The sequence below is a fragment of the Argopecten irradians genome, chromosome 15 (assembly GCF_041381155.1).
Source record: "Argopecten irradians isolate NY chromosome 15, Ai_NY, whole genome shotgun sequence".
Classification (NCBI taxonomy): Eukaryota; Metazoa; Mollusca; class Bivalvia; order Pectinida; family Pectinidae; genus Argopecten; species Argopecten irradians.
In genome coordinates, this window is record NC_091148.1 from 8,232,263 (window position 1) to 8,245,265 (window position 13,003).

Consider the following 13,003-nt stretch of genomic DNA (forward strand, 5'->3'; position numbering starts at 1 on the left):
TGACTATTGGTTTACAGAAACTGTACTTGTCTAATTAAATTGATATTTAGTAAATATAACATTACCATGCACTAAGAAATTATGTTAAAATGCTATAAAATTAATTAATGATTTTGGAATGAATTATGATTTTTACTTACAGTCCTTCCGATTAACTCACACTGAACCATGATCAATATCTAATATACATGATTAAGCTGCTATTTATCCTGTTACATTAGAACTGGGATAAAAAATATTCCAGGTCAAAGGTCAATTATGATGACAATGGAGTGATATAAATATCTCAGGTCAAAGGTCATCAGATATCTTCAAGGTCAGAGGTCATCATCAGAATCGGTTGGAACATTCCAGGGTTTTTCAGGAAATAATCTTGCAGCTGAAAAATAGAAAATATAACATTTTATGATTATCGAAAATGTATTTCACTTGTGACCAGTAACTGAATCAGATGTGGAACAAAATTACTAGAGAAATGTGATGAATGGTCATCTGAATATATCTGTAGCAGTTTTTAATTGTACATAGTGATACGGTCGCCTTCTAGCTTTTGTGCTAGAGGGAATTTCCCTTTAGCTCAGTCGGTAGAGCAGCGGACCAGTAAGTCCACGGTTGTGTGTTCAAGCCCGGCTGGCAGCACACTACTCTCGCCTTGTTACACATCAAACACAACACACACAAACATATTCATACAAATAACATTAATTCAATGATTGGATCCTTTATGAAGAACGATTAGTTTGTACTTTTTATTAAATCACCAATATTTATTTAACTGTATACATAATGAGAATAGAATTGAGATAATATAATTCTGAAATATTACTAAAATTGGCTTCATATTGTTGAAAAGGATGTACATATATTGAATATGTTACTTACAAGGTGGATCTCTCCCAGACCGTGCTGATATCGGATGTGTATTTTTAGCCTTAGTTGGAGGACTCACTGGACCGGGACGTTTGACGGTCTCTACACCAGGATCAAATGATACGTTTGGTGCTCCGGTCATATTTTTAGCCCACTGTGGTCTGCCATAGCCATCGTTCTCTGTAAATCCTGTATTTAGTCGCTGTAAAGAAAAATGAAAATAAATTTAAAACTACAATGTATTATGAAAATTTCATACGACTTGGTTAAAGTTTGTTTTCCAATCATCATTCTGCTAAAGATATATTTTCTCCGGTTACTCTAAATTCCCTCCGCCATCTAATCCTAACACATCCTTAATTTTGCTTTGCCGTTAACAAATCAAAACAAACCTTACAAAAGCAGAAAATTTATAGTGCTATCTCGCCGAAGCATATTGCCATAAACTCAAGTCACATTATTCTCTAGAACCATAAGGTAAGCTAGTCCTGGTATTTTTTTTCTAATTCATACAAGAATTCAACATTTTGCTTTTAAACAGACTCCATAAATAATTCATATCAAATCAGAAATCAGAAAAAAACCATTTCATACGCTTCATACTTCACCACAAAGGATATTTTGAAGTCAAATTATTTGCTGTGAAATATGGTTGAGAATGAAGTTAGAAAATGGAAGGTGGAACTAATCAATAGTAAGTAAATCGTACTTTACCCATGCCATTTTGGTATCACGAAGGAAACTCCCATATTCTTAAATACAAATACAATCAAAAGCAATTTGAACTGAACCCACTCTTAATAAAGTAATACAATGATCCCGAGAGAAACACTGACCGGTACGGAGGCTGACAGCGACCTCCTGGTTGACATATTGAGGACGTTATTTCCCGTCTTCACTTTACTGCGAGCGTTTTTAGACACAATGTCCGCTTCAGTTCCACACGTCATCCTCTTACGTCTGTAATCAAAAAGATGATAATGTCTAAAATATCAACCAATGCAAGGACAAAAATTACAGAAATTATACCTGGGGTACTCTCTTTTTGTCGATCAAGCCCATCCAATTTGTTAGATATTGCACATTCAGTTTCTGAATAATGCAATATCAAAACTTCATATTCCTGTAAATATATTTGCAACACAGTAAGTTGACATATACCGTATTCGACCAAATAAACGCCCATGTCCCTATAAGTGCCCCTTCTCCTACTTTGACCTCAATTTCAATTGCCCAGGCATATATAAAGATCAAAACTATATAGATTTGCAATAATTTCGTCTAATTAAGCACCTTTTCATATATTCAATTTTATAAATGCCCAGGGTGCTTTTTGGGTCGAATACGGTAGTAACTTTATAACCAGGATAGACTCTTATGTCCAAAATCTTCTAAATTTGAATTTTAGGCTCCAGTACAAGCCATTACCAATGGCTACCTGTATAACTGTATTTTCTGGTCTAATATAAGTCACAACTTTTATATCAATTAATGTAATTGGCCTTACAGATCTTGCGGAAATCTTTTGGAAAACAAATTACAGATCAACAGACAGATCACCCTTAATACTCCAGGGGTTGCTATCACTAACATTATATTCACTCCTAGACTATACTGAATTTAATTCACAGACAGACTGACATAGTACTGTAAAACAACTTTCATTCTCGTGCAATTAACTTTCGTGAATTTCATGATACAAGTATATTCGCGAAAGTTTATCTACGCATTTAATAACTCAATCATCTATATTGATAGGAATTATCATTCAATTGTTTAATCCACTAATACAGAGTGTGTTAATCTTCGCAAACTTGTTTTGAAATGGAAATTGTGAAATTTAACAGCCGAGAAAGATAGTTTGTTTACAATTTAACAGCCGAGAAAAATAGTTGGTTTACAGGATACTGCATTTAATATTTGATATACTAAATAACACATGACTAACATTTTGCTGACACTCTGTACGACATCGTCGTTCTCCAGAACATTGTAACGCCACGTGTCTTTAGGAACGGGATCGGAGCCGCGCCAAGGAGTCTTTTCCTTCTTCTTTGTCTTGTTTTTAGGCACGCGATAATCTTTCTCAAGGTCAAGTTTCAACTTCTCAAGCTGTTCCAAGGTTGAAGGCTGTTAACATCAAAATGTACAATTAAATGTTAGGCAGTAAGTGATTTTTGGGGAACAAATCAACAGAATTTGTTTAAAGATGAAAACTAATGAAAACCTACTGTATAACCAGTTATTTTCGTAGATGGTCCGAGATTTCATTTAAAAAAGAAAATATCATATGTTAACGATTTTAAATTTTCGCGTTATGGATTTAAGGGTAGATATCATTCAACCATTTTTCAATATTTTTTGCGGATCAAATTTTTGCGATCTTAGCAATGTCCCGCGAAATCGGGAAAATATCATCCCTGCGAAAATAACTGAGTATACGCTAACATGTTTAAACATATTTCATTTGAAAACATTCAAATGAAATTGGGCACAAGCTGTAGTAGAACTTAGTAACGCCCTCTTCATACACTTTTTGGTATTTGCATATTACAGAGTTACTTCTGTTTCAGGTAGAGATCCCTGTAATGCCATTATTTCAGTGAGCAAAACTCATGTTGTTTTCTCTGAAAACTATGATGTCACAATCAATACTAATACCAAGGGCAGATAACCCTGTAATATTCAAAGATGGAATTGTACAATGGTTAAAGACAGCAGTCAGTCTACTAAAGGTACAACTCTAATAATGGTAATTCTGGACACTGGTAGATATATTATATAGGTAATTGAAAATGTCAATCAAAATCAAATTTCACAAGAAAATTAAATTTGTTGTAATCAAACTCAAATTTTATGAAATTATTTGATCAATTTTTATAATTTGCAGATTAAACATAAGTTAAGAAGGACAAATGTAAATGCCAGCTAGCCTATACAATTTCATGTCTATTTATATAACTGAAAATCATTTCCTTGAATTAATGTTCTTCTTGCTAAAGCAATGCCATCTTTTGCATATTACAGAGTTAGCTCCCTTGCAGGTATAGGTATCCAGTGTGAAGTCATTATTTGGTGAGCACAATTCACGCCGTTTGCTCCACAAACCATGATGTTACACTCACAAACACATGATGTCACAATCAATACCTACCCACAAGGGCAGATAACTCTGTAATATGCAAATGCAGAATAATCAACTAGTCATCTAATCTTTTCTTCGAAATTAAAACATTTTCCAAGTTGTATATATATCAATTTTTGTAACATATAAGGTTCAAATTAAATCGTCTCCTTTCTGACATTTTTCATATATAACCTGAAATAAGAATATTATCTGGTAATTCATTAGCAAATGAAATGAGTGAAATGAACAGTGATGATTCTATCTAGACGTGAAATAATCTGTGAATGACAATAAGGATGTGGACATGCTTTGGTAATACCTTAAGTTATATATTAACCATTAAATGCTTTTAAAAGTTTCACCCCTGAAATTCCAAAATGAACCATACAAGTCCTTAAACTGGAAGAGTCTAAATGCCTCCTCAGGGGTGAATAGGTCAAGAAAATTTAATGGCAACATAGGAATTTGGAGCCAGGTATGTATAGAATTCTATAAAAGATTGTAAAAACATCATCTCTGATTTGGTTGATAAAGTTTAGGTTGATCATCAAACTCAATATGATCTGACACAGGGACCTGGCACAATTTTCCAACCAACAATATACATGTATACGTAAAAAGAAAACACAATTATAAAACAGTTTTTTCCTCCCTAGCGCATACATACATGTAAATGTATACTGTATGTTGGTTCCAAATCTGTACCTGGTCCCCGTAATAACCAAATTTTCCGTCAAACAACCAACATTGGTCAAAATTCTAGCTACTATTGATATCAAATTCAACAAAAAAATAAATTAGATGAAAACATGATATGAAATAATGGCTTTTATATTATATAATTATATATTTTTTCACATGCAATAACATAATTACAGTTCAAGCATTAATATATCAACTAACGGTAGCTAAATATTGATGTACTAGAACTCAGGATTTTGTATCTGGTCCACCTTGTGATTTATTGTATTAGTAATAAATTGTAATATTACTATGGTAACAAGGTTACTTACTAATTAACTTTGCTATTTTTATCAATTATTGAATAATTTAATTAATTATAAATGATAATAAGTCAGAGTACATTGTATTTGATAACTAATAAATCAATTAGCAGTACAGTTGTAATTGTAAGCAAGATTATATTAAGTTATTTTTTTGAATGCTTCATTTATTCAAGCTAAGATAAGATATCTTAAATTATGAATATTACATATAATTTGATAATTCAACTGATGAAGTCATATAATAAGGCATTCAAACAAAATTCATGAAATGAACACAAAATAATTTTACCAAGTTACATTTTGGAATTCATTCAAATCTTAAAATGAATGGATTTATTATATGCCACATGAATCTTGTTGTTAAAATAAAGTAAAGGTATCGGGTATTAACACGGTTTGATTTTCAAACAAAAAAACTACAGTCTTGAATTTGAATGCCTTAATATATCTTATTCTTATACCCCTGTATTAATTATTAATAGTGAACATTTAAAGAGTAGGCACAATTTCTTTAATTCCATCCCAGAAATTTTGTTAGGACACAGATTACAATTAAGTAAATCTTTAATTAACAAGGGTATGTATTTATTTACATCCCTAATTAGCCTCATTAATTAGCTCTATTAACAGTCAGAATTCTCGCAAACCCCTTTGACCATAAAACAATACTTGATATTTTTGTTGTCTTTTAATTTCTAACTGTTGATCGACATATATTTCTATTGTTAGACAACAGATGATAAAACTAAATTAACCCTCTACCAGAAACACATTACAAACAAATATTGTAACATTGACATTTTATTGACAGGTAGGGGAGATAATTATACATCATCATCTCAATTAACAATAAATATAATTAATAATCTATAACTTCAAATTATTAACTTAGGTAGTAAATTCGAAGTTACTATAAGTGAATTAAAAGAACTTTTTAATTATGTCATTAAAATTTTAATGACTAGATAACTAATTGATAATGTTGGGCAAATTTTGTAATTCATGCATTCATTCAATAAATTACAGATGTGAACAAATACTGGCTAAAGTGTCATGAACATTTGTGAATTAAATCTCATCAACAACAACACCAATTACAAAAGTAACCCAACATGTAACTTGAATGACATGCAATGATTATCTTATATGTGTACGAAAAATATGTTGTTCAAATCTTGATCAGGAGAAATTACACAAAATTTACCGTATTTGACCCAATAAGTGCCCCTCCCCCTTTTTGAGGCCTCAATTTCACTTACATTGAATTAAATTCAGACTGAAACTATGAAAAATGTGTTGGTTTCTTGATTTGATTTTTTGTGCAATAATTTGGTGAAATGTTAGCCCAAATTTGATTCCCATCATTTGTCAATATTTTAAGCAACCTGGGCGCTTATTGTGTCGAATACGGTACAATGTGTAACTATTATAAGTCAAATGCCAATACAAAACCATGTAGCCCTTTTATAAATAACTTTGAAATTAATATTCAATATGTGGATTCATATATATGGCTTTTTCCCTTTTAACATTGGTTATAAATCATTCCATATCTATTGATGTCTGAAATACAAACTTTATTGCTCAAAATGGCAATAAAATATGAAAGTTTTACTGAATCCAAAGCCTCTGAATTTGCATAGTACAGAGTTATCTGCCCTTGTAATTAGATATTGATTGTGACGTCATGTGTTTTGAGAATGTAACATCATAATTTTCAGATGCTTTCACTCACAAAATAATAACATTACAATGGATACATAACCACAAGGGCCCTGTAATATGCAAAGATGGATTGTGATATGATGTAAATTTAAAATCAAAGTACTGAAAGATCTGAACAACATATTTAGTATCTGGCAAGGTCTAGAGTAGATAATACAATTACCTGGGGGTTCTGTGAGACAAGATAAAATACAGGGCAATGTCAGTATGTTCATTTGGTAATATATTGATAATTCTGATTCTGAGACAAGGTGAATTACAGAGTTTAATATTTTGGCCAGCATATTGATAATTCTATATTCTATGTTTCTAGAGATAGTTCGGTTTCAGAAATGCTCTTATCAGGGCTTATAGCTCTTACAACTGACCATTGTAACATTGTAGAAATAATTTTACAGAAGATAAACTATTCACTTTAAGATAAAATCAAAAGCTGAAAAGTATCTACATATTTGCATAACCTGCATGTTGTTACAATGATTCAATCGTTTAATTTGTTTTATTGAAAGAGAAGACTACAGAAATCTGTATTGAACTTCAAAAACATAAACATTATGTTCATTATTCTAGGCTGTACTTTTCTTTTAGCAAGCTTTTGATTCATTTAACTAAATATAGGAACCATCATATTAAAAAGTGACACATATTCATCTGCACAAAATTATTTTTGTTTTTTCTCTCTCTAAATTAATCAAGGAAAATTGACAGTCAATATTTCTTGTGTCATGTGATTAACATGACATCATGGCAAAGATAATATACGGTAATAATGTTGAGACATCTGAAATTGATGCTTTAAATCCCATCACCTTTTTCTGTCAAACTGCATGCAGCGTATATTTCAAGTAATGTGATAAATGCAATTTTCACTTTGTGTTAATTTCTGAATCATTTGAAATTTCATGAAAATTTGTCATAAAGTGTATAAAGAGAGATTTGATTCTAGTTTTACTTATACAAGAATATGTCATTATTATATGATGAGTGTTGACTCTACCACCTGGCAGTTGTGCATCATATATATGCATGTACAGTGGTGCTAAATGTTGAGGTCTTGTAATAAGGATAAAAAAAACCTATTCAACTACATTAAAATAAAGATATGATCTAGAGCTTAAGTTAGAGTATAATCATAAACATCTATATATGGGAAGTCATCACATATGGTAATAAACAAAAATAAACAAAACCTTACTCAATTTTATAATTGATGTGCTAAGCTAATTATGGGCAAAAATAGATTCAAATTACTCCCCTTTGTTTATTTAGTAATCAATGAGAGTATAGAATTTTCTTAATTTGTCTTTGCATATTACAGAGTTAGCTCCCTTGCGGGTAAGTATCCATAGTGACGTCATTATTTTGTGGGCGCAATTCACATTGTTTTCTCCGAAATATATGATGTTACGCTCATAAACACATGACGTCACAATCAATACCTACCAGCAAGGTCAGATAACTCTGTAATATGCAAATACAGAATACTAGTAAAAGCTAGATTCCTTTATATTCTCTATTAGCTAGAATACCCAAATATTCATTGTTTAAAATAGAATACTCAATCCGGATATCAAAACTGATAATTCTGGTTGTTATATATCACAGGTGAAAATTAAATGATTGAATTTGAAACATTATACATTTAAGACTGAAAATAAAGAAGATTTTATATAATACACTGACATACTGAAGTTAATTGGCCCCATTCATAATGAAAAATATGTAACATTTAGTCTAGTTCCTAAAATTACAGAAATACTCTACCCAATTTCTCAAACGTTGATTTGGAGATTCCAAAACCATGTTGGTAAAGTACCGTTTAACGTCAGTTTCGCCCACCTTCTGGTAAATACTATGACATTGCATATTAATGTCACATTGTGATGTCACAATCACCAGAAAGCGGGACTAATCAATGGTAAATTGTATTCAGCCCAAATCATTTTGGTATCTCGAAAATTAACATATGCTCAAATAAGGTATGAAGGCCCTTCTCAAATAAGCGAGAACATTTTTTTTCTTTTTTTTTAATCAAGCTAGCTACGTACCGAGGGTCTGTGCACTTTGAGTAGTCGGAGATTCTCCACGTAGTTACGTTTCCAGACCCCGGTCTCGTACGGACTAGGTGTGAAAGACAGGATCCAACCGAGACGGAGACATTTAGGCATCCAAAGCTTGTCACTCTCGGACAAGTGTTTCCAGTACCAGCATACCTACGATGGAAAGTCAGAAAATTTTCAATAGACAATTTATTGCAACTAATCAAAAGTATCCAGAAAAGGCCCAGAAGCAGGGTTTTTTCTCTTTGCTTTAGGAATGGGGCCTGTGGCTTTGAATTTGGGTAAATTTAAGTGCCAAAACCAAGATTGGGGAAAGTTATGAAACACGAAATAAAGCATAATAATTAAGAGGTTTTGCCATGGGGAATAGGGCCGATTTTCGGTCCCAAATCATGCTGAAAAAAAGCCCTGAGAAGATATTGAATACTGGTACACAACGTACCAATATTTCCGAACCTGAAATAGACCTGATATTGACGAGAATTTCACGTGAAATTTGACCTGAAATTTAGGTAAAGAAATCTAACCGGAAATTCACCAGGAATAATGGTAATATTGGCTGTGTAGGGAAATAGCCACTACTGATAAAATATTAAATACTGTAGTTCCAGATCAGGAAAAAATGAGAATTATATTTTGCAATTATTTTATAAGTTACACTCATTAGGATAAAGCTATGTATTGTACCTGTTTCATGCTTGCTTTACAGTTAGTCAGTTAAATTTTCAAATATTCGTAAAATCACAAAGACAGCTTACACACAATAATAAGTTTGATATTTAAAATTATTAAACTAAAATTTGTGTCGACAATTTTAAATTTGTACATAAAAAGAAAGGTCCTGGGAATACTTATCAGGAAAGAGATATGTTGTAATATATAAAAGTTTTTTACCCGAGCACTACGGCAAAGCGTCCTAGGATCCAGGAACGATAATATGTAAATAGACAGTACACGTGGCAGGACACGCGTAAAATCCTCGTGAAATGCTGGCACTTTCTCGTTCAGTAGATCTCTTGCGTAGTGTAACTGCTTGTGTTTCGATCTCTGAACTAAATCTTCAAAAATCTTCTTTCTTTGTTCATCGGTCCATTTATCAAACTGCAAAATAATCAAAGAAATTAATAAAGATTTATAAATTTCTGTATAATTATTGATTTTAATAAACTAATCAGATCTTTGATCATCTTCATTTATTCCCATCTAGAGGTCATATCTTTGCTGTCATGTTGACTACTGTAATCAAATAATCAGAAGATTAAGAAATTTCTGATTAAATTTTTAACAACAACATTAATTATAATCACATGTATCAAAATATATAACTTTGTTCAATGTAAATTTTTTTCATAATTTTCTTTATCAAATACACCGCTGTATCACAGGTACTGTACACAATGATTTATTTAGTGAAACTTAAAAAAAATACATATAACATACCCATTTTCCCATAAGAGCCTTCCTTTCCTCAAATATCTGTAAGAAAAAAATGTAAATTGAGATGATTATGCTGTACATGTTTTTGTCATAGAAAATATATCACATTCACACATCTTATTATATATGATGTTGTAGAGCTATATATATTTAAAAGTTACTTTGTCTCTGTAGGGATGAGGCCTTGACTATTATAGCCAAATTGTGAAGGACTTATCAAAGTGACAAAAAACTGACCAATTCTGTTATCTGTAGCCATAATCTGATTAAGATACAGATACTAATTATCACTGTTTGATATTAGAAGTCATGTCCAGGTGACCTTTATACGACTCATACTTCAGATCATATGCATTTTCTACACCTTGCCACATCAATTGAAAACACCTGGCTGACATATTCTGGCTTTGATATTTTTATTGTTGTATAGCCAAATGACAAGATGTATATGTTTCAAGTGTCTTGTCATGCTAACTATGTAGTGGTGTTTGAAATTATAATTAATTATCAGTTTGTAATTGGAAGTAATATAATACAGTAAAAACCCTCCAACTCGAACCCGGATTTCTCGAATACCCCCTATTTGTCAAACTGGTCGTACGGTCCCGACCATGTCCCTATATAATCTATGTAATATATATATGACTTAATTGTGAGTATGTATTTTGTAAATGTTTTAAACGATTTGAGATAATTAAATACCGTAATAGAAAATGTACTCCTTGTTAACCAATATCATATACATTTATATGGATTGTACATTGACTTAGATGATGATCGCTTACTCTGCTGTGAACGACTTTTGATTTAGGGCTTTCTCTTATGCATTTTCAAAGGCTCAATTTATGTTATACATATTTTTTTCAACTTAATATTACTATCAATAAAACAATTTAATAAAGAAATCCAAAATCCTGAAAGAAAGGGTAATCAAAATATCTTTGCCGTGCATTGTTTATCATAGTTTGAGACTGGACATTTTGACTGTTGATCGTGATCAACCTCGGATGAGTCGAATACCCTGTATTACTAAAACTATTGACCTGGTCCCCTGATGTCCGAGTTATAGGGGTTTTACTGTAATTGGTTTCTAGCAAATACTATTTTGGAAATTAAAATTTGCTGTTATAATTTTCATAGTTATTTTCTTTAGTATGGACAATAAAACTTAAAATCTTGTTTAATTAAGATACTCATATAATGTTTCGTTTTCTGTTTAGAAAAGAAAAAAAAGTTTTTACAACAACTCAGTAAGGATTAAAATAGATATCTGTTAAACTAAATGTAAAAGTTAATAAGTCCTACTTCATACATTGTACTAAGTTGATCAGTGCTTTTTGATTCCGGATTTTCATAATTAATAATCATCCCACCACTACCTCTAAATTGCTCATTGTTGAAATAGCATAGACACCAGAGTATCTTTCAAAATGTCTATTAGTGTAGTGTCAGAGCTGAAATATATAATGCCCACATTAAATCATCTAACAAATTATTTATTTATGAAGTATCGAATATATCAAATGTGTTATTGTAATACTAATCTTTAATCAAACTCCACTTGAGTAATTGCTTCTATGTGAACAATTTTGAATTTGGGTTGGTTTAATTGATTTGTGATCAATTAAGATTTTTGAAACACCACTGTCATATTACCTCAATGAAAATGTGTAAACACGACATAAAGTCTAAAACGTGAAATACGTTTGAATGTGATCTTAACAAAAATATCATAAAACAGTCAATATGATAGAATAATTTCGGATGGGTCTAATGGCTTTGATCAGCCCTCTGGTCAGTATAACTGCCAGAATCTGACCAAACAGGTGCGTGTTCGTACACCACTGACAAACCTTGTTGTTCGTATCTTCGTTACTCAACGGCGTCCATGTGCTTTTTGTTCGGTTTTTAGCAATCATTGCCATTTTGGGATGTATTGATGAAGCGATGGTGTCGCTTGTAACCTAAATACGTTAAAATATAACAATAAACTCCTGTCAACAAGGAATGTTTACATCCACGGACACCGCGGGTCGGCCATCTTGATGCGGATTGTTGCCGTGGACGGAAATCACCGAACATATTTGTCAGTTATTTTTTTGTAAAATTGAGAGCATTTTCCTTTATTTGTAAATATTTGACAACTTTGATCTTCCAAACTAAAAATTATCGATAATATATAAATAAAAATTTGCTCTTATAATTATTTCTCGGTCGTTTTGGTGCTTGAATATCAGGAAAATATCAAGCGTGTAAAAGATAGGCACTTTGGGTGCAGACAACATGGCCGCATGCATGTCTGAAATTTTCTTTACTGTTTGCCAATGAAAAACTCGATTAATTAATCAAAATATTCCCAAACTTATCTATTTAAAACATAAAAAGAACTCATCACAACAACAAAAGAAGATCTGTCGTCACAAAAAGGTGAGGAATGCTGGAAATTGCCACTATTCCAAAAAGCCGGTATGCAACAAATGTCCATAAAAACTGAGAAAAGTCAGTAAAAATGCATCATTTAGTGCAGATGTCTAATTCTTAAAATTTTCAGGTATGTCGAAAATCATTTACTAATCATGTAGTTTAGTACCATCCAAATATTTTAGTGAAAGTCTATAGTTACATATATGTAGATGAATGGGTTAGACTACAAATTAAAGATGCTCCACCGCTGACAAATGGTAATTTTTCACTATCAAAAACAGAAGCAGACGAATTGATATTTTTCTTCAGTTACAAAAGTTACTTACTTAACACCATTTTACCATTGAAATGTT

The 13,003-nt window shown here is 31.6% G+C and overlaps 2 protein-coding genes across 2 annotated transcripts in view; one reads left to right on the plus strand and one right to left on the minus strand.

The window, feature by feature from the left end:
• Window positions 1–12: 12 nt before the first annotated feature.
• Window positions 13–12,278, minus strand: LOC138309792 (F-box only protein 16-like). Its single transcript, XM_069251004.1, has 8 exons — window positions 12,080–12,278; window positions 10,230–10,265; window positions 9,684–9,890; window positions 8,778–8,942; window positions 2,819–3,000; window positions 1,707–1,830; window positions 883–1,072; window positions 13–379 (listed from the first exon to the last, which is right to left on the minus strand). Exons 1-8 carry the CDS (start codon window positions 12,149–12,151, stop codon window positions 318–320), a joined length of 1,038 nt encoding a protein of 345 aa, XP_069107105.1. The 5' UTR covers window positions 12,152–12,278; the 3' UTR covers window positions 13–317.
• Window positions 12,279–12,494: 216 nt separating this feature from the next.
• Window positions 12,495–13,003, plus strand: part of LOC138309396 (double-stranded RNA-binding protein Staufen homolog) — a 30,242-nt gene continuing 29,733 nt past the window's right edge. Inside the window, exon 1 of the mRNA XM_069250587.1 lies at window positions 12,495–12,653. The gene's annotated coding sequence lies outside the window, so the exon portion shown is untranslated. The remainder of the gene's footprint in view (window positions 12,654–13,003) is intronic.